Source organism: Verticillium alfalfae, genomic scaffold (assembly GCF_000150825.1).
Source record: "Verticillium alfalfae VaMs.102 supercont1.2 genomic scaffold, whole genome shotgun sequence".
NCBI lineage: Eukaryota > Fungi > Ascomycota > Sordariomycetes > Glomerellales > Plectosphaerellaceae > Verticillium > Verticillium alfalfae.
The window spans coordinates 1962254-1986595 of record NW_003315037.1 but is presented as its reverse complement, the minus strand read 5'-3'; the positions used below and the strand labels follow the sequence as shown (position 1 = coordinate 1986595).

The following is a 24342-nucleotide window of genomic DNA, read 5'->3' as shown; positions in this document are numbered from 1 at the left end:
CCTCTCTCTTATTCTCTCCTCCGCCCTCAGCAACAAACATCTTCATTCTCCACACAGAACATGTCTTCCGCCACCAACACAACACCCGCCCCAACCCTTCGTCGGGCCACCTTGCAAGACGCCGAAGCAGTGTCCGCGCTGGGGTCCTCTGTGTTCAGCGCCACATTTGGCCACTCGGTCACGCCGCAGCAGCTCCAAGCCTACCTAGATGAGTCGTACAGCGTCGCGGCGACGGCGCGGGACATTGAAGACACACAAAAAGACATGACAGTGGCCGTGGCGGCGGACGGCGACAACACGACGATCATCGGCTTCGTCCTCCTGACGCGCGGCGGCAGCGAGCCGTGCGTCGACGATGTGGCCTCCAAGATTGAGCTGCAGCGCATCTATGTCTCGGCGGCGCACCACGGCCAGGGTGTCGGCAAGCTGCTCATCCACGAGGCGCAGAGGCAGGCGCGGGAGCAAGGGTTCGAACACATGTGGCTCGGGGTCTGGGAGGAGAACCACAAGGCTGCGCAGGTGTATGCCAAGCTCGGGTTCAGCGTGGTCGGCGCGCATGAGTTTAACGTTGGGGGAGATATCCAGATGGACCGCATCATGCTGAAGAAGTTGTGAGGGGACACATTTGAGGTTGGAGGAAAGAGGAATGGCTGCGTGGCCTGTCGTAGAGTTTAGATTAGTGGATAGAGGTATATGTATGGCTATAGACAAAATAGAGATGATTCTGTCAAACTTTTTGTTATTTTTCCTTTTTTCTTTTCTTTTTTGGTTCGCAGGTCAGCTCGGCACTCGAGTGCCAAACACACGTGTGCCTAATACAACGACTGTCATCGCCTATAGCGAAACTACACACTGCGTCAAAGGGTACAGGAGGCGGCCTTCGGAACGCTGTCGTTGACTAACGCATCTGACTGCAGACCATGACGGAAATTCCTAATCCAGCATAAAGTGCACGTCTAGCTCCATCATGTCAATCGCACCCTACGATCGACCCATTTTTCTCTGGATGGCCAGGCCTGGCACCTAGGCGCTGTCCAATCTCAGGTGCGAATTCGCCGACCTGCCCGATTGAGGACAGCTCTATTGGGACATGTCTTCCAGGGTCCGGGGCTTTCGCACAGGGAGCGCAAAGGCGTTCGACTGGAGCCTAGGCCTCAGTGTTCGCTGTAGGCTCGAGGCCTGGGAGGTGACATCTGCGGCCTCTGCCTGGCAGGCCTGGTAGAGTAAGGAACGTACCTAAGGTACCTACTTAGGTAGGCAAGGCAAGGTAAGGTTAGTAAGTACCAGGTGGTTCAAAGTGTGAGGACAACATCTCGCAAGCCTTTGCCATGCACCCATCGAATACAACTCTCTCCATCATACGAGCTGACAAGTCGCAGACTTCGGCCGCAACGACGCTGACCACGGAATGCCGGCCATGAAATGCAGATCGCCTCGCCAGCATGCAGCGCATGCTATTCGTGTGCCGTCGCGCGCTTGGCCTTGCCCGCGCCGCGTCACTTGGCTGCAGCAGCTTCTGCCCGAAGGGCTGCGTCGTGTCACAACCTGCCCAGCTGGGGTGACGAGGCGAGACGGTGATCAGCCGCTGCAGGTGGTGAGGCGGTGTGAGACGGTTGAGCTGTCTTTTGCCGTCAGGTATTGGACATGCTCGTTGCACTCTGCAACAGGGACGGTCAGGACAGAGAAGGACAGAGAGAGGCTGGCTCTGGGTGCGACCAACCCCGCGAAATGCAACCGTCAGTGCGACTGGAGCCATGTAGCCGGTGGGCATACCATGACAATCTGTATCTCTCCATTCGGGAACCTCGGAATGGCCTTTTGTTGCTGTTGGTGGGGCTGTTGGTGGGCGGGAGACTTCCGACGGAAGACGAGTGAAGCACAACAGGACCGACCACGGCTGCTACAGGCGACGCGCAGTCGGCCACAGGGGACTCGCTCACTAAGGTAGGTACCTGAGTTACCCACCATCCAGTGGCTCAACACAAGGCCATGAGCGCAGCCACACATGCCGTGCCGCTACCTGGTTCTCCTCTCCACCTCGGTCAGGTCCTCTCCTCCCAACAGCCCAACACTCACAACTGCAGCTGCTTCCTCGGCACCACATCTGATGATCATGTCCCGCGGCACACGTACCGAGATGCAACAAGTCTGGCTACGATCCGAATGGGCCACCCATTGACGTGGGTAGGAGGCACCATCAAACTCAATGGACATGCCGAGACACCCATGGTAGGCCGCCGACAGCTCTTGGGGGCAGGATATGGCCGTTATACTGCCGTACCCTCCTCTGTCCCTCGTGATCGTCACCAACCTGGAGGTGCACTGACAGACAGCCTCTGGAAACCCAACATGCATTCTCCGCGTCGACGAGTATGGGGAACGCAACCTGCAGTCGCCTCGCATGGTGGCTGCCTACCAAAAGCAATCATGGCAAAGCAAAGCAGACGACGAGTCTGGGCCAGACGGAACCACTGTCAACGAATCGAACTCCATACAATCTTCTCCAGGTCTAACACGCCCCAGACACGACACGGGAACGAGGGCGCCCCAACTACTACGCCGGACCCATGTCGTCGGAAAGCTGCATGTTGGACCGGAGCCTCTGAGACCTCACGCCTACCCAGCTCGCAGGCCTGCCTGGTCCGATGCTTAGGCCGCCCCGACCTACCATCCCGCACAGCGTCCACCCCGTGCACCATGGTACGGCGCCATCCATGTCTGTCGGGGAACCCATCGGGCATTTTCATTACGAAACCCCGGACGAGTCAACGTCGCCCTGGCGGCCGCACACAACAGGACGACATCGGGCACGAGGCTCGCAGAGCAAGGCCGCCTGCGCTGTGCATGATCGCATACGTGCCTTTAGTTGGTTGGAAGCACAACGACGACGAAAGGAGAAAGACTTCACGAGACCTCTCTCTCTCTCTCTTTTCCCCTCCCACCTCCCCCTACTCATGATGTAAGAAGCATGCGTAAGAATCGGGGTTCTTCCTACTAATCAGCCACTAGACGGAAACACCCTCCCCCTTGGAGAGCTCAAGACACCAACCCCCACACGATCCCTCATCCGGGCCCACCACCCCCTTGGCGGTATCGATGTCTTGCGCCGTGCATTCGGCCTCTGTCACCTTACTTGGCCGGAACTTTCTTCCTCGGTCACTATGCGATCATGTCACTCGGAAAGCATCTAGAAGTGCGCAGCCCACTTGCCGAGTCCTACCTACCCCTGAGGTTGGGGAGGGGCGGAGGGGGCCACGAGACCAGCAAGTCTTCTAAACCCACACTGTTCGTCCTGCAACCCGCGCCCAAAGAGGAACCGAACCAGTGCCCTCAAAGCACTCCAATGTCACCTGCTGATTCCTCCCCCGTCCAGAGCTCGCTTGCTGCCTTCGTTCCATTCGGTCTTACTCAGACGTTCAGTCAAATAGAGACACGGGAGACATATTGCATCTATATTCAGCCGCCGTCAGTTGACTCTCAGGCTCGAAAGAACCCCCATCCTGACATCCTCCACCCCCATCACCCTAAGCCTTTTTTCCCCTTCTCGACTTTCTCCGCTCTCCCCCACCAGAGAGGATCACACCTAGCAGGGTCGAGCATGACAAGGATGACCCCATCGTCTCACTGCGCTCCATCTCCACCGAGCCCCAGCATTTAAAGGCTCCCAGCTAGCTTCACCTGCTGGCCGCCGTACCTTGTTCGCTATTGGCGATTGATGACAACTAACGGGGTCTTAAATCCCTGGATAAGTTGATCACGACACCAGCGAGAGTACACTCCTCCCACAGCACCACCTAGAGGCACAGACTGTCTCTCCGTTGGACCACCTTATAAGCACAACGGATCCCACCCCCCCTTCTCCTCTCTCTGTTCCAGTCGGCCTGTCTCCGAAGTTGTTGCGTTCCCGGCTGGTGAGCAAGAAGAAGAACCCTTGACCTCGGAACTGCCAGCAGCAGTCCCACGCACCTACGCACTGCACCCGTTCTGCAGGAGTTGCGAGTTTTAATCGCCGCATTCCGGGCCATCGCCAACCAAAGCGTGTCACCCTCATCGGGTTCAGTCAGGGCCGATCTCCGGCACGGCGGTTACTCCGCACCAACGTCTTGCACCGACTCCGGACCGGATTTCATGTGTGTGTGAGCGTGAGTGAGTGTGTGTAGATGCACCGCGCAGCCTTCTGCATGTCGGCCAGCTTTGGCGCCAGGCCCCTCCTTCGAGGGGCCGGCATGAGCCGCCCTCTACTTGCTGGGCGTGCCACAGTGCTGTCCTGTCAACGGACTCTCACCACCACTTCTGCACGTCGCGCAGAGCAGCACCAGGGCTCTGAGCACAGCTCCGAACACCGAGGATGGAACACACGATCCGTCCTTGCTCTCGCCGCTGCGGCGGGCACCATCGGTTGGGCGCTGGCGAGTACTCGCCAAGAGGGAGCTTGGGGCACGTCGCTCTTGACCTCGGGTCGAGGCCCGACGCTGCTGGATGGCAAGCCAGGCCGCCAGCCGCAGTATGCGAACATGTCTCAGATGGAACGTGTAGGTGCCGCCCAACCCCTACAGACCGTGACCGAGCAAGGATGGCTGATGCAGTGACACAGGCATTGAAGGAAATCGAGAACTCGCTGGGCCAAGAGGACATCATCTCAACCGATCCCGAGGATCTCCATGCTCACGGATATTCAGAGTGGTCATCGACCAACCCTGAAGGACTCCCGGTCGCCGTCGCTTACCCTCGGTCGACGGAGCAGGTTTCGGCCATTGCGCGCATCTGTAACAAGTACCGCATCCCCATCATCCCTTACTCAGGCGGCTCCAGCCTAGAGGGTAACTTTTCTGCTCCCTTTGGCGGTATAAGCGTTGATTTTGCCTACATGGATAAGATTATCAAATTCAACAAGGAGGACATGGACATTGTCGTTCAGCCCAGCATCGGCTGGCAGGATCTCAATGAGCAGCTTGCCAAGCAGAGCAGCGGGCTCTTCTTCCCCATCGATCCTGGTAGGTCTTGTAAAGAAACTCATGTTCGAATGGCTACTGAAAGTGAGGACAGGCCCGAGCGCCAAGATTGGCGGCATGATTGGGACCAACTGCTCTGGAACGAACGCCGTCAAGTACGGCACCATGAAGGACTGGGTGATCAACCTGACGGTCGTCCTAGCCGACGGCACGGTCATCAAGACAAGGAGACGGCCAAGGAAATCATCCGCGGGCTACAACCTCAACGGCCTCTTCGTCGGGTCCGAGGGCACGCTGGGTCTGGTGACTGAAGGCGAGTAGTCCTCCTATTGAGCCCCTCGCGCAGCCGACCGGCTGACCATTTGCAGCAACTCTCAAACTCGCCGTTATCCCGCAAGACTTCTCGGTCGCCGTCGTCACGTTCCCCACCATCCGCGACGCCGCTTCAGCCGCCGCCGAGGTGATGCAGAACGGCATTCCTGTCGCCGCCATGGAGATCATGGACGAGGTGCAGATGAAGGTCGTCAACATGGGTGGCGCCACGGCGCCACGCGTCTGGAAGGAGCTGCCGACGCTGTTCTTCAAGTTCTCGGGCACCAAGGCGGGCGTCAAGGAGAACATTGGGCTCGTCCAGAGGATCACGCGCGCGCATTCTGGCGGCCACTTTGAGTTTGCAAAGGACGAGCGCGAGCAGAAGCTCCTGTGGTCAGCGCGTAAGGAGTCGCTCTGGTCGATGCTTGCGTTGCGTCGGAACGGCGAGGAAGTTTGTGAGTCGCCCCGCCGTCATTATTCCCGCCTTGGCCACCAGCCTGACCCGGTCCTCGTTTGCCTTTTCGTAACCTGGCGGGTATAGCTTTACGAGACTAATCATACTGAACAGGGAGTACTGATGTGGCCGTCCCGTTTAGTCGCCTCGGCGAGCTCATCGAGGTGAGCAAGAAGGAAATGGACGACCTGGGCCTCTTCGCCAGCATCCTCGGTCACATTGGCGACGGTAACTTCCACGAGAGCATCATCTACAATGCACAGAATCCCGACGAGCGTAAAAAGGTCGAAAAGTGCGTCAAAAACATGGTGCAGCGGGCCCTCGACATGGAGGGCACATGTACGGGCGAGCACGGCATCGGCTGGGGCAAGAAGGAGTCGCTGCTGCTGGAGGCGGGCAAAGACACGCTCGGTGTGATGAAGGCGATCAAGTGGGCACTGGACCCCCTGTGGATCATGAATCCGGGAAAGATTATGGATCTCCCTTGAAGTGTCGAGGGGCAGAGGCAAAGCATGGAGGACGCGCGAGTCTGGTCTGTCGCTGCTTGACCATTTGGCTCTTGCACGGCTTCAGCAGAGGAGTAATCGTTGTTGGTGGGTCCTCTTCTGTCTTGTCAGACATCATTTATACTGTCCGCCGATCATTAGGTCCATTTTGCATCTTGGCAGCGGAACGCACAGAGAATGGGAGGTGGTCAGGTAGGGAGGAGCATTGTAGGGGTCTCAAAAAGCGGCTTGCTGGTTTCCATTGTCAAAGTGTTGCGGTCTGGCGTTCGGTGCATGCCAAGTGTTGAAAATGTTAGGGATGCGTACATGGTGAAAGGATGGAAGGGGACGCAAGCAAGACTGGCAGTCGATGAGCCACCGACCGCCACCAGCTCTTGTATGTCACTTCCTCCTATACCTAGGTAGGTGAGGTACCTTGCCTTGCCTGCAACAAGTGAATGGGACGCTTGGGAGAGACCGATACCAACTACTTTGAGCTCCGACAGGCGCTGACAGCCACAGTTCGGATGCCCCGTCCAGCAGCGGCAGGCAAACACATGAGTATTATCTCTTATCAATGGAAGAAGGTAAACGTGGTTTGCCTCTCGAACAACAGTCTCGCCTGTAGTGATCTTTTAAAGCTTCTTTCCCGTTGTGTTTGCCTTGGTTCTCTCATGTCACTATCTCTTTCTTCCTTCCTCTTGGAGAGAAAGTGAATCACAGAGAACCGCCATCAACTCTTTCCCTGCTGCCCTCTACTCCAAGCAAAATCCTTAACATCTGCCCTGCCTCTTCTTGGCCAACGGCTGAATTCAACACAGCTCTCTTCCCTTAGCCAGCACCAACTGACCCAGGTGCTTGATGGCTGGCTGACATTTCTCACGTCAAGATGCAGTCTCCCAATAAGCAAGCTAGTGGCACGCCGCCCTCGAAGGTGTCAAAGACTCCGCGTGAAGCAAGACAGACGCATCATCGACAGCGCTCGGGCATTTCAGCACCTGCTCAGCGCCCCGGACAAGAAGACTGGCGAAGGTGGCCTCAGATCAGCATCAGGCTACGAGGCCTCCCGATCACCAGCGTCCAGGATATCCACTACGAATTCACCAAGTACGGCAACATTGTCTATATTGAGCACTTTGAGGGTAGGCAAGGCCAGCCCACCGGCGAAGCCCGTATTCGGTTCGAACCACCTCCTGTGACCTCATTCTGGTCCCAAGGTCGTTACATCTTCGTTCGAGTGAACCTGCCGCCTGCCCAGGCGGCGATTCCCATTCGCATCGAACTCGACCCGCCCTCCAACGCCTTTGGGGCCATTCGTAGCACGGTCAACTCGAGGCTGTTCTATCCGGCAAGGATGACCTTGGACATCAAGACGCTGGAGTTCGGTCCTACGGGTAAAGGGCCTGAGATCATGCCCAAGAAACAAGTGGTTTCCCAAGGCCAGGGCAGCGACTCCAAGTGTATCAGGCTGAAGGCCGACTTTCGAAACAAAACCCTCGCAATTTACTTCCCCATCTCCGTAACGCCAGACGCCGAGTTGGGCCAAGTCTTTGGAGAGGATTCTTCCGACAACGCCATCCGTGAATACAAGATTTTGATTGACCTCGCTCATATGAGGCGTGCGTCGCTCGTCGATCTTGGAAATGGCGATTTTCATCTCACGATACCCCTTCGCTATCCGCCAGCGTACTACTTCAAGAACAAAGATATTGCTCGCAGTTTTGAAGCCGACAGGCTCTTGTGGACCGAGAACGACCAGTGGGTGCGCGCCTCCCATGTCCTCGACGACAACGACCTCCCCCAGGACTACAGCCTCGGCCTCCTTAACCAGTGGGATGACCTGAGTTTCGTCGACATTGGCCGCTGGACGACGTTCCGCATGAGGCTTGACGCTCCTGGCCAAGACCTTCGCAATCTTACAGGGGCACTTGAAGACCTCAATATCGAGCTCACGCGCCTTGATAAGAGCTCAGAACTCCCAGATCAGCCGTGCCTCATCCCGTCTGAGAACCAAGCAGTTCGAAACAAGCCCGTCAAGACTTCCAAGCCAGATCCAAACGATGATTGGCTTTCCTTGATGCATTCAAATGCCACTTCTTCGCCCACGGCGAGATTCTTTGACTTTCCCGTGCAGTATCAACTCGAGGTTTGCATCTCTCGTGGCGTCCTCTGCGAATACAAGCTGTCGCAAGAGTTTCTAGATCGTCTGCGAGGTCTCCAACAGGACCGCGCCAAATGGATACTGGAATACTTTGCTGACCGAGGCAAGGCCGTCGAGCAGCCGATGGACATCTTTGAGAGTCATGAAGCCAACTGCTACTACCCCAACCCGGTGGTGCCTCACTACTGCGCCATTGTCCGAAAAGTCGTCGTCACGCCCACGACCATCTACCTGAGCTCTCCTGGGGTCGAAGCCAGCAATCGCGTGATACGAAAGTACCAGCACGTCTCTGACCGCTTTCTCCGCGTCCAGTTCACGGACGAGCTCACGCGAGGCAGAATCAGCACGCGAGCCAAGATGGAGCTGGACCACTATGTGTTCAAGAGGGTCTATCTAACCATGATTAACGGCATCCGCATCGGCGACCGCCACTACAAGTTTCTGGCGTTTGGCAATTCTCAGATCAGAGAATGCGGTGCCTACTTTTTCTGCGAGACTGTCCATCTCAAGTGCACCGAGATGCGTCAATGGATGGGGAATTTCAATCACATACACATCGTTGCCAAATTCGCAGCCAGACTGGGACAGTGTTTCTCTACAACGCGCGAGATTCGCAGCATTCGGGCCCCCAATATCCAGATCATCCCCGACATTGAAAGAAACGGCCATTGTTTTACAGATGGCGTCGGCAAGATCTCCTCTTTCCTCGCCAGCATGGTACTAGAAGAGATGGGCCTCGAGACAGTCGAGACGCCATCGGCTTTTCAGTTTCGCATGGGCGGCTGCAAAGGCGTTCTTGCCGTATGGCCCGAGGCCAAGGGTATGTATGTGCACATTCGGAAATCGCAGGAGAAGTTCAAGGCGACTTTCAACGGTCTCGAGATAATTCGCTGCGCGCGGTTCTCCGCGGCCACTCTGAACCGCCAGACCATTACGATCCTCACATCCCTGGGCATCAAGTCAGAGGTCTTTATGGACTTGCTTCAAAGACAGCTCCATAGCTACGAGAAGGCCATGAATGACCAGGGTGCCGCTGCGGTTCTCCTCGGCCGTCACATTGACGAGAACCACACATCGCTGGCGCTCAGAGACCTGATCAACTGGGGGTTCATGCGCCATGATGTCCAAGAGCCCTTCGTCCTCACCATTTTGCAACTCTGGCGGGTGTGGTCCATGAAGCTACTACGGGACAAGGCACGCATCGTGGTTGACAAGGGTGCTTTCGTCCTCGGCTGCGTCGATGAGACGGCAACCTTGCGAGGCCATAACAGGGCGAGCGAAGGTCAGACCACGTCGAGAAACGTGGAACTACTGCCTCAGATCTTTCTTCAAATTCCAGATCCTGACGATCGACATTTCTTCAACGTCATCAAAGGCGTGTGCATTGTCGGCCGCAACCCTTCACTGCATCCAGGAGACATTCGCGTTGTTGAGGCCGTCGACGTGCCCCAGCTGCGTCACATGAAGAACGTAGTCGTCTTTCCGAGCACGGGCGATGTCGACGTTCCAAGCATGCTCTCTGGAGGCGACCTGGATGGCGACGACTTCTTCGTCATCTGGGATCCCGACTTGATCCCTCCGGTGTGGAACTTTCGGCCGATGGACAACGCGGCGCCGCAAACAAAGGTCCTTGATCGGGACGTCAATACAAAAGACCTCAGTGAGTTCTTCGTCAAGTATATGCGCAATGACTGCCTGCCCCTCATCGCAACGTCGCACTTGGCCAGCGCAGACTACCTAGAAGGAGGCGCTATGCACACCAAATGTCGGTAGTCTCCCCCATTCTTCTGAATGTTTCGCTTTCAGAGCTGACATCTTGACAGGCCTGCAGCTTGCCAAACTCCATTCCAAAGCCGTGGACTACGTCAAGTCAGGCGATCCAGCCGAGCTCGGCCGCGAACTTCGAGCTCGCAGATGGCCCCATTTCATGGGCGGACGCCGCAACAAGAACTCCATCTACCACTCGTACACGGCCCTCGGACAGATCTACGACAGGATCCAGGACGTGCCGTTCAACCCGCTGTACGAGAAGAAGTTTGACCGCCGCATCCTCACGCGCTTTGCGCCAATCGACAATGCGGTCCTCAAGCAGGCGCGCCGCCTCAAGTCGACCTACGACACGGCCATGCGGCGCCTCATGGCCCAGCGCGAGGTGTCGACCGAATTTGAGATCTGGACCGGATTCCCGCTGTCCCGACCGCGCGTCGGCAACGCCTACAAGCACTCGGAAGACATTGGCCGCGATGCCGGTCTCTTGAAGCAGTCCTTTCGCGACGAGGTGCACGCCCTCGTCGGCGGCAGCGGCTACGACAAGGTCGCACCGTTTGTCGCGGCCATGTATCAGGTCACGGCCCGAGGAGGTCAGCATCGCGCTGCACCGCCGCCGCGAAGGGCGCGTGTTGCTGGCGACCCGGAGGCTCTGCCCAGCCGGGAAGAAGGGAACATGAAGGGGGCATGCCCTCCTCATTACGTTTCCGTTGGATCTACCACTGGGTCCTCCGGCCCGCATCGCGACGGACGACGCAAAGACGAGGCGCCGACGTTGTTCACGGATACCGGCGTTCGACCTACATCCACCGCGCTGGGCACGTTCAACCGGCAGGAGGGAGGTGTCGCAGACCAAGCCGAGCGGCCACCTACCCGTGCCTGACTATGAGGACGTGGAAGCGATCGGGGGAGATTCCAGGTGCCGAAGAGCATCATCTCACAGAAAAATGGATTTTTTCATGTTTCCGGACAGACGTCTTGTCCCATCGCGGCCAGCTCCTCCCACAGTTCGACCGTGATTCCGAGGACGAGGACGAAGGCGCCCATGACGATGGGACGGTCTACGCGCCGCCGTCTCTTGAAGAGACACAGGCCACTGCAGCTACAAACAAAGTCTCCGCACAGGACGACGCAGGGGTGGCAGTCACCGACGAACCATCTCAAGGCCACGGCAGCACCGAACACTACAGAAAGGAGGGCACCGCGCACGATCGAAAGGTGGACAAGCCATCCGACACGCCAGCAGTGAAGGAGCAGAAGATGAAGAAGACGGACGAACAGCAGGCTGAGCTCCAGGAGAGCGGCGACAAGCTAGACCCCTTCGCTGCCATCTTCAACATGCAGAAGATGCGCTGGAACGCGCAGCCCTCCTCGGCCCAGGAGACACGCCCGCACGAGCCCGTCGGCCGGACGCCGCCGCGTCGCCACGCAACCCCTATCCTGAGGCCGGTGAGGCAAGATGCAGCAGCAGGGCAAGTCGCGGAGGCCGCACAAACCCAGAAGCCCCCTGACGAGACATATCCGGCGATGCCGCGGACTGTCGAGACGGTCGAGGCTGTCGAGCAGCTCGACTACAGCAGCGCTAGCGACGACGACGATGAGGAAGGGGGCAACCTCTTTGAGCGGTTTGACAGGCTCATGGGCGGCAGCTGAGCAACGGGGAAGCAATGCACGTGTAACACGAAGCCCGGTGGTAGCTTAGCAATAAACAACAAATGATTACATCTCGGTCGTGGAGCATCCTCTACAGCATCCCTCCCCGGAGCCTCGCGGTGCGCTCCCACGCCGGCCCTCGCAGGTCTCAGGCAGATCAAACAAATAGTGCAAAAGCGAAGGGGGGAGGAAACAAACGGTCGGCCGTAGCCTGCATGCAGCAGTCCACGCTCTCGTGGTCTTTTCTCTCATTCGTCGTGTTTTCTGTTTTCTCCCCCCCTTTTCCTTCCTTTGCCTGTGCATCGCAGTACTCTGCAAAGTCTTCATCACCTCCGAACGCAAATGTCGGTCCGCAAAATCCACTTCTCGCCTGCAGTAACCTGGCGCCCTTCGTGCTGTAGTACGCAAGGTACCCGCGTTCGTCAGTCTCAAGAGTTTAGGGCCGGGGGGGGGAGGGGGCGTGGCGGGAGCCGAGAGGCGAGGAGAAAGGTTAGATGAAGCAAAGACTTGGCAGCAAAGGGAACGAAGAAGAGACGGAGGGGTGGGGGAGCCGGAGCCAGCATCCGGTGCTCTGCAGCAGGGCAGCTTCGCTCCTGGTCTGTCTTGGGGCCCGCCGATTGTTTCTTTTCTGTCTCGCCCCCTTCTCGTCTTCTCGTTCTGCAAACCATTCAGAGTGTGAGGAGCAGTGAGGGGTAGGGCAGCTTGTGTGTGAGAGGCAGGCCAAAACGGAAGAAAGAAAGAAAACACAAGAGGTGGCGGCGAGCCGAGAGACAACGGGGGCCGGGGGTGGGGTAGGCATGGTTGTCGAGGAGTCATATGGGATCGATTCAGAGGAATCTGTCGTTTCTTTTTCCAGAAGCCAGAAAGGTAGGAGGGAAGGGCAAACCGGGAAAGGAGGATAACCAAAAGTGTCAAAATGAGTTGACTAGGGCGGCTAGCCAGCGTGGCTTCACGAGACCAGCGTAATTATGACCTGCACGAACTTCACGAGACAGCCACTCGCATGCCCGCACTCGCATGCCCGCACCCACAGCCACACCCACCGCACGCTTCTTATGAGGAGAGTGGTGCGCTTGCGAAACACGGCACACACGAGACACTGCTAGAAATGCGTGTTCTCGACCGCGCCAAAGGTTCTTCTTTAGGTCGTAACACCGCGTGAGGGCACGATAGTCGACCGAGGCGTGGTACCTGGTGTGCTGGCTGGAGGAGTCTAGGCGCGGGACGGGACGACCTGCCGCAGGCGCCGGTCCAGACCTTGTACTTGACGGCGCCGCGCGAGCAAACAAGTGAGAATAGGAGGCATGTAAATGCAATGAGGGAGAGGGGGGGGGGAAGAAGCAAACGACGCACCAGCATGCAGTCTTTGCCGTGCTTGTGCAGCAGCAGCAGCCCGGACAAGGGCGGTACCGATATTTCCTCAGACGGTACCCGTCGATCGTGTGGGAAGAAGACAGTCTCGCCGCCGATGCAGCCCGCCGACTCAGAGTCGGAGCTGGTCGTCAGGTAGAGTAGCAGAGTCCAGGTGGTGATGCAGGGAATGGGGGGTAGCGAAGGGTCTTCGGCGGGGACCACAACATTATTCGAATCATCATCTGACAGGGACAAAGTTTGTTAGCTGATGGGCTAGAAATCACGGCGGAGCGAGCCTTGTCATCGTTCATCACAATGAGAGCGACATCCTTGAGAAGCTGAAAGGTATGAGGCTGCGTGCAATGAGTGGGTTGACGATATGTGGATTGTGTGTGTGTGTGTGGGTGGGTGGAGGCTCTGAGTGTCTTGGTGTGAAGGCCTCTCGGTACTGGGTGTCTGGCGTTCGATCGCTGGAATGAAGGCTTGGGTACGCAGAACCAATGATGGCGAGGGATCGGCCCTCTCGGATTGAGCTCCCTACCGCTCCTCTGGTTGCATCGGAGATTGTTGGGGGAGAGTTTCGCTGGACAATCAACATGACAGGGGTTTGAGATCGGTGACTCGGCCGACTTCGTGGTGGGGAGCCAGCGGACTAGTCGGTCGAACAATCAGATCTCAGATGGTCGGGGAGCTCGCTTCTGGGTTTTTGGCCGCTTGAGCCCGCCTAGTCAGGCGACGGTCGCGACAAGCGGAGACCTCAAGCACCATTGACCCGGCTCGATCACAGCCGGACCGGCCCTTCAGCTGTGCTGAACCGTCACTGCGGCGCTTGCCCGTACTTGCGGAGGGCAAGCCCGGCTCCGACCCTGAGCCTGACGCGACCCCCGATAACAGCCATCGTGCCCATCATGCCCCTCGTGGCATGGGTCGTCGTCATCGTGTTCTTCTCGTGGCGGACGGGCGGCGTGCCGCTCGGGATCGTCTTAAACGGGACATGGCGTGCATAAATGACAGCACCATGGGGAGTCAAGTGAGACACGAGCGAGGTACTATACTTACAATGAGCGTCAAAATACTGTCCTTTCGTGTAGCGATAGACGCGAATGTTGGAGTTGAGCCCAACAACGTCACCACCCCTGTGGCACAATATGCAACTGATCAGCAAGGATTTTCTCGTCAACAGGCCCGATGGAGTCTCGGGTTGGGAGCGATGCCGATGCCGAGCATGTGTTGGATACCGTCGATGGCGAAACCCATGTCCTTTGGAGGGCGCGGCCAGTCCAAGGCTGACTGGTGGCACCCCGTGCAGCTGCGGCAGCGGCAGCGTGGGGGAAGTGGAGGAACGCGAGCATGACGGCATCGAGGTGTGTGATACCACATATTTGAGGATGCTGATGACTTCTGGAAAAAAGGAACGGGGAGGAGAAAACGGGTTCGACTGACCAGAGGGCTCTGACATCTTCCCGCTGCAGGGCGTCACGAAGGCCGGTACCAAGCCAGAGACGACGGGCAAAGGCAGGATCGTCAACCTGGAAGCGGTCGTTGACGCGAGCGGCCATGTTTCGCTTGGGCCGGCCACCGGGCGTTGTCTCGAGCGCCAGGCCCCGTAGAAAGGCAACAAAGGTGTTGCAGAGGGACTTGGGCCAGAAATTGGGCAGCAGCACGACCTTGTCGGGGCACTGCTCGAGAGGCTCAGGGAGCAGGTCCGTCACAGGCAAGGCTGGCTTGAACGGAGGCCAGGCAGGCGGTGGGGCTTTGGAGCTCGCCGTGGCCGCCGTGGATGCGGGCGAGGACGTTGATGTGGACATGGACGCGGCTGTCTGAATGGCTTGACCCTGGCCCTTCTTCTTCACTTTGCCTGGCACGCCGGGGCTGGCTGGCGTCTTCGCCTTGGGCATGGTCTCGCTCACGACACAGGCCAGGAGGTCGGAGGGCGTGTCTGGGACGGGGAATGAGCGTCAGGGTGTGTGTCCGCGGCTGGCTCGGTCGGCGCAGCTGATGGCGATGTACGAAGGTCAATCTCCCGATCCGTGTGAGAGAGTACGAGCAAGACCAAAGATGCGGGAAGCGAAAAAAAACGGCTGGCCTTTCCCCTTCCTGGGTTCCTGGCCTCCCTCCAGGTCTGGGGTGCTAGGATGGAAGGGGTAAGGCCCTGTCAGTTACCGGGACACTGTGCAGGTGCAGTTGTCCGAAGACGTCGAGGTGCCTACTGAGCCCACAGTAGGCGGGCCGCGGAAGTCATCCGTGTGTGCACTTTGTGGGAAAAAGACCTCGCAGAACCTGCAGGAAAGGGGGTTTATGCGACAGATGCACCGCGCCCGAACTAGTCGCTAGCCTTGCCGTTGGCGTGCTCAACGGTTTTATGACGTGGCCTCTGCTGGGACGAAAGCTCGAGTGAGCCCCATGGTGATGATAAGTGTGCTCGAGTTGTTTCGGGTTATTCAAATGTGCCCAGAGCTGATGGCTTTGTGATTGACGTGGAGCCAGGCGGAGGAGCTGTAGTCGCTTGCGCAACTCACTAGCGTCGAGGATAGTCTCGAGTCCGATTCCCCGACGATTCTGACAGCTCGTGAAGATAACGCCCGAGTTGCAACCGAGCGACCGGCTGAATGCTGGGTGAATATTGACGTGTGAGGACTGACTGAATCTCAGCGGCCGTACCCAGCTACCTACCATGTACCTAAAGTTAGGTGGGCCAGTGGAGAGAGGGGGGGACACCACACAGAGGATCACCAAGGGTGTCCAGGATTGTGCCAAGCCGACCCGTCCCGCGCACAGGGGTGGACGACCACACTGTACTGCACCTCAGGTAAGGTACAGCAAGGTAAGTACGAGGCTAACTGGGACATGACCATGCCTGATCAACGGTAGCTCGTGGGTCCCCGCGAAAGTTCATCAGCCGCCGCTGTTCCCGCTGTCTTGCCCCCTGTTCATAGCACGCTGGAATGCACAACCATGGCCTCGTCATGGCAAGGCATAAGGCAGTCTACTCTCCCTTACCTCGAAACAACCTTTTGACCGTCACGCTGTTGAGGCTAAAATAGCGGCCGCCTAGGTGTCAAAGCCCGTCTTATGGCCGGCCGAGGTCGTCCTCTCTGGATTTCCACGGTCTCGGTGACAGAAGCCACGATGGACGTGCTTGTCAGTCATTGTCGAGCATGTTCTGTGGCCGGTTGCTGACGTTCTTGATGCTGTTCATAATCGACCACCACAAGCGAGGCAACAGCACCGTGCACAGCACGTGTCTGGCGACATGCATGCTCTCTCCTGCAGTACAACGTTGTGTCGATCGGTCCCAATGCCCAGGGTCGTCGAGCTGAGTGAACAAGCGGCCAAAAAGAACGGAGAAAAGTCTGCTCGAGGACAAAGGAATGACAATTGTCCCGGCTACTTGGTGTTCCGTCCTGGACGGCACAAACAAGTGTTGTCAGAAATCAACTCATGGCATTATCGCCGACGGTCCAATAATTCTGTGCAGGGCCATGCAAAGTCAGAACCCCAGTCCATCCAATCACCTGAAGCGAAGTTCAGTCCGTCACCAGGTCACAATAAAGTGAAAAGTGATATACCAACTTTAGACAGACTTGGTGTCGTTGTCATCACACATGCACACACTCCAGCTCCGCTCGTGCGCAAAGGCAGAAACAAGAAGGAGATGGAAACGCTATCACATCTTGACGTGCTTCGTCGCGGCGAGCCAGACTGTGATGTCGAGTCATGATCGTGCCGTTCGCTTTTTTGCTCTGCATCGAGAAATGTAGCCGAACGGCCCTGGCCGTATTGTCCCGTCCTCCCTCTTGGCAGGTCTGAAGTTTCCAGTTTATTGCATGTACGTGCATACGAGTGGCCATTGCGTTCGATGTGTGCCTCTCGCAAGATCCATGTCGACGATCGCGCTGCGAGATTCGCGGCTGTGCATCGCCTCAAAGAGTTGGGACGGTTTCGATGTGGTAGGATGGATGGCCTGTGTGCCAGCCAGGCTTTAACTTCAGCCGAACCAGATAACCGATAGCGATGACGCCGATGGTGCAGTCGCGTTCTTACCAGTTACCCGGACAGCAGTCCAGGAGGGAGGCCGAGCCATCTCGTCAGCCGACACGGCTTGCATGAAGGATCCTTCGTGTGCTGCGGATACTTGGTTCAGAACACGGGGGACGCGAGGCGGGGTGTTGGTTGTGGCACAGCGTCTTGGCTTCCTGTCTCCTCTTGCAGCTTTTTCTTTCTTTCTCGTTCTTGCTTGAAAATCTCTCAGCTGGACTGGATATGCATCTCGTCACAATCTCCATGAGATGAATGGACGGAGGGACAGGGTGCATCTGCAAACCTCGGAGGTCTGGCACTAGAGTTGTGCGAGTTCAGGCGAGACGAGTCAGGAGACAAGTCGTAGGTCAGCTCTGGACGAACTCTCGCAGCATGCAAAACCATTCTCGACACGCCCATGAGCGCTGCCTTGCCGGAGAAGATGCTCCTGCTCGAGACGCGCCGTTTCGCTCTGTTTGGCTTTATCGATCAAAAAGGCCCTGAATTGGGGATAGGCCAGTCCAGCCCAGCCCAGCGTTCATCGCGTTTCTTTGAACTGATGGAGGAGAAAGGGAGGGCCTCGTGACAGTGAGCCGCTTGACGCAACAAGGTAGCGGCAGGGTTACCCAGTCCTTGCGTCAACGGACGGGCTTCTTGTTGCAAATGCTCCGACACGATTGGGGTGGGAAGACTCGAGGTGTCCGTTCAACAGGGGTGTTAGCGCAGCCACGGTGGGCTAAACACGATCCGACCAACGATGGAGGAGTCGGGTCCCCGCGATGAACCGTGTCAAGCTGGGATAACTGGGATGGACGAGGTTGTCAGAGCGAGTAAGGGTGGTGCACTGGATCCCCCCTCTCTCTCTCCACATTGCGCTATTGAGGAAACAGCCACGGCCCAGCCCGCACACCGGATAAGCCAATGCATATCGCTGAAAGCCGGACTACTGTCGAGCCTATGCATTTAGAGGCAGCGCGTCTCACAACCACACTCCATCTCTCTCTCTCTCCCATTCTCCATCGACTCTTCCGCGTTCGCGACTGACCAGCGTCGAGTCCCACCTCCTCCCATCCTGTGAGCTCTGCGCTCCTCAACTCGGTTCGTACCCTTTCCCGCCTCTCCCCCCCCCTCTCTCTCTCCCCGATCTGACATCCTTCCCCTTTGGCCCCTCCTGTTTTTCTTTTATCTCAGGTGGTGAGTCCACTGCTGACTCGATCTCGGCTGCCACAGGCATCCGATGCTCGCTGCAGGCCCCCCAGTAGCCATGGCCAACGATTCGGGACCACCGTCCACGCCCTCCTCCTCCCTCTCCCCCTCCACCACGCCCTCCGTGGCGCGCCCCTCACCGGCCCACATCGACAATGGACCCTTCTCTCCAAGGGGACTGAAACAGCTCGGGTTGTTCTTTGCGGGCGCAAGCTTCCTCGTCTGCTCGACCCTCATCACGAAACGTGCCGTCACCCGCAAGAAGCTCGCTGCCTTCCCCAAATTCTACCAACCCAGCCACGCCGCCGCTGGGAAGCAGGAAAACCCCGAGGGCTCCCTGATTGCGCTGGAAGCCCTCAACCTCGCGACACTCAACGTCTTTAGCTTTGGCGTCATGGCCACGGGCGGCATTGCCTGGGCCTTTGACGTATCCTCTGTCGATGACTTGCGAGAAAAGGCGCGGCGGACCATCAGAGGCGAGGCAGGCAAGACGGACGAGGCTGCTGAGCGCGAGTTTGAGGAATGGGCAACTCGTGTGCTGACGAAGCTCGGCCAGACCCCAGCGGCAGAAGAGAACAGCAGCCAGGGCAAGCCGAGCTCATCAGAAAAGAAGGACTGAGAACGGTGGCGACGCCGGCAGCGACCAGAAACGGAACGATCAATACCCCCCCCCCCCTCACACACACACACACACACACACAAATAGGAGAAGTGGTGGGCTCTGTACGTGCATAAAAACCAACACATATTGCTGCGGAATAAACACAGCCCAGGAGACGAGTGGACTGGCGAGGATGACATCTCTGTATAACAAACCAAGAAAAACAACCCATGTATTGAAGCCACCATCGGCCCCCAGGCTCGCAGTGTTCAGCCTCACCCAACGTTCATGCGCCCAGAGGTGAGCCTGGCCCACTGGCTCCAAAAACAGGACTATGTGCGTGTGCCGTCAGATCAAAGCCAGGGATCAGAATCCAGGAAACCAACACATCGGTCGAGCCGCCAACCGGATCTCTACAGACCCGTTGAATCGGGACAGGCACAGGAACATAAAAATACGTACATATCCAAGAGCAACCAGTTCTCCAGCGATCGATGGACCTTGTCCATCCGATGGTTTTCGGACGCTAGCCATGCGCTGGTGTGTATGTCTCTCTCTGCTGCAGGCCTCCTGGGCCACCACCCCCCTTACCCTGTCTCCTCCGGGGCCCTGGTCTTTTCCTGGTCCAGATGGAGGATCGTGCTTATCTCCGTTGCAGGGGCCGCTTGGCTCGATGGCCGAACCGGCACGCAGAAACATCACTGCTGCTTGGTCCTCTCTCTTTCTCTGCACCCCTTCCCCTTCCCCCACCAGTGGCTGTTTGCTCTAGCCGATATCTGCCACAGCTTGACGGCATTTTTTTTTTTCACAGCGACTGGGCCTCTGCGCCAGCCAACGGCGTCACCTTTCCGCCTTGGGCGTACCCCTGTGATGATGTGTGTGTACATGTACAGTATGCCCGTTGCTTTTTTCTCCGACTGGATGCCACCGGCCCAGTACGAAACGGACGGGCATGCTTCCCCGGGGGAGCCTACTGCCACCCGTTACATGGGCAAGACGGGAGAGCGCCCCCCTCGACGGGTGCCTTAATGTGGCTGCCGTCACCGGTGCCTTTGGTTTCCAAGCTGCGCATGCCTCCAAGCCAGTTTCCAGCCTCACAGGCCCTGACACAGTATCAGGGTTTCCCAAGCCGAGACATGGCCTACAGGCACAATGAGCCAGTCACCTGGCGGCCTCGTCATGGGGAGGGACGAGAAGGGTGAAAGCGTACTGCGTCTGCAAGTTGACCTGTCCGAAAGATACACTCGGGCTGAACGCATGACGCACGACCGGGGTCGAAAACACAGGGTCCCAAACACGACAGCCCACTGTCGACAGCAGCGCCACTCTTGTCCTGCATCGCCCTGGACGATCGCCAAGCTAATGTGGCTAGGGGAACGGGAGTCTGTCCGCTGGCCCTTGATCAGTAGCGCTGTCTGGGCATACAGGGACATGGTCATGATGGGTACCTCTCGTCTACCACCTCGTCTTTTCCCCCTCTTCTAGCTGCTGGCTCTCGGTTCCAGCCCTGGCCAGGCGAGGATGGGTGGAGGTCAAGGCGCAACCATCACTTCCAACAGTTCCAGTCCAGGGTCGAATATCCTGGTCCAACCTGGCGGGGCCGCCCATGATGAGAACGCTTCGTCTCGTCCATAAAGTGAGAGTGATTTGCTTCTTGCCCACGACTACCACAAGACGGGCCGCTCAACTTCATTGGCGAGCTGGAGTTTCATTGCACCTCCGTGTTCATCCAGCATTACTGATCCTTCTCATCCTATCCCCGTCTCTGATCTATTCACCTTGCTTATATGAACCCCTTCCTCGTCTCCCCCTTCCCTTGCTTCCCATCTGTCCAAGTGATAACACTCCTCGACTCTCATTCTCTGAGCGAACCAACGCGCGGGAAGCCTTGTTTCGCCTGGACCATATTCCCTTTCTTTTACCGTCATGAATACTCTTCACGGGATCCTGGCCCATGAAGGCCAGTCCCCTGACGGCATCGTCTTCCGCCGTGGCGATCAGGTCACCATCTTCGATGACGGCCGCAACGACAGCTGCAACAACGAGGTGCACGTCTTGAACCACCAGACCAACCAGGCCATTGTCGTTCCTGTCTCGGCCGTCTGCTGGGTGCCGACACACAGCGAAAGCCGCCCAGCCGGCGTGACGCTGTTCACGATATATGGACGTCGCATCACCCACCACCAACCCGGCGACCCGATGCCTTCTCTCGCCAACCGAGCCATCAAGGTCCTGCTCGGCTCAGGCCACCAAGTCACACACACCATCGTTACCGAAGACGACATTTCGACGTGGGCTCAGCGCCTGGAGGAGCCCGAGCGACAAGCCTTTTTCACATATCAGTGGAACAGTTTGCTTTCTGACTGGCCTGCCCGAGACATGAACGACCTGCTCTCGGCTTGGCCATGCCAAGATTCAGATGGTCTCTCCGAGGGTGGTCTCTCCATGGGGACTACCAACTCGTGCATTAGTAGCCCGACCACGCCTGCATCGAGTATTGACCAGATTGGAGGCCCGAGGCGTGATTCTGCCGTCGATGTTGGCTGTCCATCTCACAACAAGGATGGTCAGGACCCGATGTGCTTCCCCGGCGACGAGTACTCCCGCGGCGTGAGTAGCCCTCATCTCAGAGTCAACTTCTGCGGGCGCGCATACTAATTCGTCCCAGCCCAACCCCTACCTTGTCTCATCTGAGCCCGGCTCCCCGACACGTTATGATGCCATCCCCCTCCCAACCTTTGCAGAGCAGCAGAGCGTCATCAAGCACGCCGCTCAGGCCGTGTCCGTGACAACAACCACAATGGGTGATCGACCCAGTGCCGGCTTCATGGCGAGTTCGTACCTCGGTCCCAGCGTAGGCCAAATAGGGGTATACCACCGCCAGTGACAAATCCATCCCCGTCGTCTGTCAGAGTGCGGCAACCGACTTTCAAGTTAACTACATGTATCTTCCCAGCTCCGACGACCCTGAGCACACGGGCATAAACCACCCGCAGCAGCGTTACGAAGCAGCCACCGATGATGCTTCGTGGTCTCACAAGCCACCACAGGAGTGCCATCGTACCAGTCAGCGGAGGTTTACCAAGGCGTGCAGTCTTCGGATCAGGCGACAATGCCTCCTCCCGTCAACCAAGAGACTGTCCCACGAGCACACATGACGCCGATGCCTCTTCCTACACTGTCAGAAAACGGCCACTACATGACCACTAGCCACTACGAGCCTGTTACCATCCAGCGCTTCGATGACAGACGTGCCGAGACCTTCGGCGCGTACAGCATGGCGAGCAACACGCCTGCCTTCCACCGAACACAGGAGCGCCAGACCGTCGGCTTGACAGCTCCTCCCCAGCCTCCCCATGTCACCGTCTGGGCTCAGCAACAATCTTCCCGACCCGGCAACGGTAGGACGCCCGTCCCTCAAGCAGCGCCTGTCAACTTCCGTCGATCTCCGAGCCAGCAGTCCTCCGCTCCAGCCTTCCGACCGGAGCTCATCGTCGACTTTTTCACGCGGCAAACACAGCCTCACATTGATGTCCTCGACGTGCGTCAGCGCGAGCAGCAGGACGAGGTCCTGTCTCCTGAGCAGTCTGCATCTCCTTCTGTCTCAGAGTCCCTCGAGGTGATCCGAACTGCCACGGCGGAGACGCTGCGGGTTCTCGGTACGCTTCGGCCTGGTTCGATGCCTTCTTTCAACCTCACGGAGCAGAGACTCCGCGGTGAGGTCGAGAAGATCATCGCCTCCGTGCAGAGCATTCGCCAGACGGCCCTTGCCGGCAACGGACTGCCCCAACAAGACCGAAGGGCACTGAACCAGCAGGTGCAGAGCTTGGCTGGTTACATCGAGTACCTCGGCGAGGTCTTCCCTGACATGGTAGAGCCTGCCAAGGTCTCCGAACCAGCCACCAGCACCCAGACACAACCGTCTGCAACGTCCTCGTCGGCGGCGCAGCGCCCAAGAACTGTAGCGCCGCAGACCGCCCACCCTGCGAATGGCATGGCCAATCAACCGTGAGCATCAAAGACTGCTGCGCCAGTTCGCCGAAGATGTGGTTGCCGTCGCCCCCCAGGATGATGAACCCCACCGTGGCTCCGGCGCCTTCGGAACCTCAGCCCGTGGTCATGATGCCGGGCCAAGACATGATGCCGGCGTCGTCGGGAGGTCCATCTCCCATCGACTTCCCCCAGCCCAACTGGGCTGGCGCCTCCGTGCCCACGATCGTGGACCCTGCCATGTCTGCGGCTTACCCTGCCGTCCAGTCCATCTCGGCGCACTCCTCACCGTACCTGGGTCCGGCTGCCGACCCCAACCCCCGCGGCCACTACCTGCTCCCCGGGTCGGTCGCCATGGCCACGACCGCCTCAGCCCCGGGCATCGTGTCGACGACGACGCCCACCCCTTCCACTCTTCGCCCTTCGCCTCGCAGCCGCCACCCCGTCGTCCTGTCTCCCATGCCCATGCCCGTGGCCTCGTTCGACCGCCGGTCCTCCCTACCCGGCCGCCGCGTCGCCCAGCCTCCCCGGGAGAGGGAACGCTACCGCGCCGCCCCGTACCCTCAGTCCTACCGCGGCACGGGCGACCGAAAGGGTTCCATCTGAGCCTGCTCAGAAGTCGTCGTTTGGCTAACTGCATCTTATCGTCTCGTCCCTTTTTCCTTTCCCCATGTCTCTCCTGTACTATCAATCGCTTAGGGGTGTGGCACATTTTCACCTTTTGCTGTTCATCTGGCATTTTTATACCCTCCCCGCCCCGCCCCCCTCAAAACGAAAACACACGAAACGAACGAACCGTCGACAGCGGCGCAGTCTGTCCGCGTCGTCTTTCCTTCTGGTTCTCTCATGTTGTTCCTTTCTATATATGATTATGACCCCGGCGCACGCACATTTTGCACTCCAACCGATTGATTGGAAAAGCACGGGACTATGGGAAAGGCTGTCTGACCAAAAAAGCAAATCCACGAAACGCACCACAAACAAGATGCGCATCTCCTATGTCCAAAGTTCATTTATAACGCAAGGGGCGGGTGGCCGGCTTCGTCTTTCTGGATGGTTCTTCGACATGTTACAGTACATCGCTGCCGTCTCTCTCTCTCTCTCTCTCTCTCTCTTGCAGGGACCCGGTTGAGCATTGTTAGCTCCCGAGCAGAACTACAGGATGCCGGGCTTTTTTTTTTTCATCATCTTCTTGAATTAGTGTGTACAGCGAGGAGCGATTGGGGTTTTCAAAGTCAGTTATTTGCTCTTTTTTCAAAAACTTTTATATCGGCTCTGCTTCGGTATGTGGATGGATGGATCATCATGCTTAACGCGGCTCTGTCGGGCCAGTTTCTCCTTTTCTTTTATGTACGCTCGTAATGCGGCGCGAGATGATGACGGACTAC

General features: G+C 57.9%; 7 protein-coding genes across 7 annotated transcripts; 6 read left to right on the top strand and 1 right to left on the bottom strand.

The window, feature by feature from the left end:
* Positions 1-60: 60 nt before the first annotated feature.
* Positions 61-615, top strand: VDBG_02073 (acetyltransferase; the record flags this gene model as incomplete). Its single annotated transcript, XM_003007839.1, has 1 exon — positions 61-615. One exon carries the CDS (start codon positions 61-63, stop codon positions 613-615), a length of 555 nt encoding a protein of 184 aa, XP_003007885.1.
* A 3545-nt stretch (positions 616-4160) lies between these two features.
* Positions 4161-6635, top strand: VDBG_02072 (D-lactate dehydrogenase; the record flags this gene model as incomplete). The annotated part of the gene is made up of 5 exons (XM_003007838.1): positions 4161-4532; positions 4595-4994; positions 5047-5250; positions 5321-5719; positions 5833-6635. The coding sequence occupies 5 exons, from the start codon at positions 4161-4163 to the stop codon at positions 6204-6206; spliced, it is 1749 nt and encodes a 582-aa protein (XP_003007884.1).
* A 457-nt stretch (positions 6636-7092) lies between these two features.
* VDBG_02071 (RNA-dependent RNA polymerase) lies at positions 7093-11784 on the top strand (the record flags this gene model as incomplete). The annotated part of the gene is made up of 3 exons (XM_003007837.1): positions 7093-10024; positions 10188-10973; positions 11105-11784. 3 exons carry the CDS (start codon positions 7093-7095, stop codon positions 11782-11784), a joined length of 4398 nt encoding a protein of 1465 aa, XP_003007883.1.
* A 2480-nt stretch (positions 11785-14264) lies between these two features.
* On the bottom strand, positions 14265-15035 carry VDBG_02070 (conserved hypothetical protein; the record flags this gene model as incomplete). The annotated part of the gene is made up of 1 exon (XM_003007836.1): positions 14265-15035. One exon carries the CDS (start codon positions 15033-15035, stop codon positions 14265-14267), a length of 771 nt encoding a protein of 256 aa, XP_003007882.1.
* A 3386-nt stretch (positions 15036-18421) lies between these two features.
* Positions 18422-18982, top strand: VDBG_02069 (conserved hypothetical protein; the record flags this gene model as incomplete). The annotated part of the gene is made up of 1 exon (XM_003007835.1): positions 18422-18982. One exon carries the CDS (start codon positions 18422-18424, stop codon positions 18980-18982), a length of 561 nt encoding a protein of 186 aa, XP_003007881.1.
* Positions 18983-20890: 1908 nt separating this feature from the next.
* On the top strand, positions 20891-21851 carry VDBG_02068 (predicted protein; the record flags this gene model as incomplete). The annotated part of the gene is made up of 2 exons (XM_003007834.1): positions 20891-21574; positions 21633-21851. 2 exons carry the CDS (start codon positions 20891-20893, stop codon positions 21849-21851), a joined length of 903 nt encoding a protein of 300 aa, XP_003007880.1.
* A 225-nt stretch (positions 21852-22076) lies between these two features.
* VDBG_02067 (predicted protein) lies at positions 22077-23560 on the top strand (the record flags this gene model as incomplete). Its single annotated transcript, XM_003007833.1, has 2 exons — positions 22077-22894; positions 22999-23560. The coding sequence occupies 2 exons, from the start codon at positions 22077-22079 to the stop codon at positions 23558-23560; spliced, it is 1380 nt and encodes a 459-aa protein (XP_003007879.1).
* Between the last annotated feature and the right edge of the window lie 782 nt (positions 23561-24342).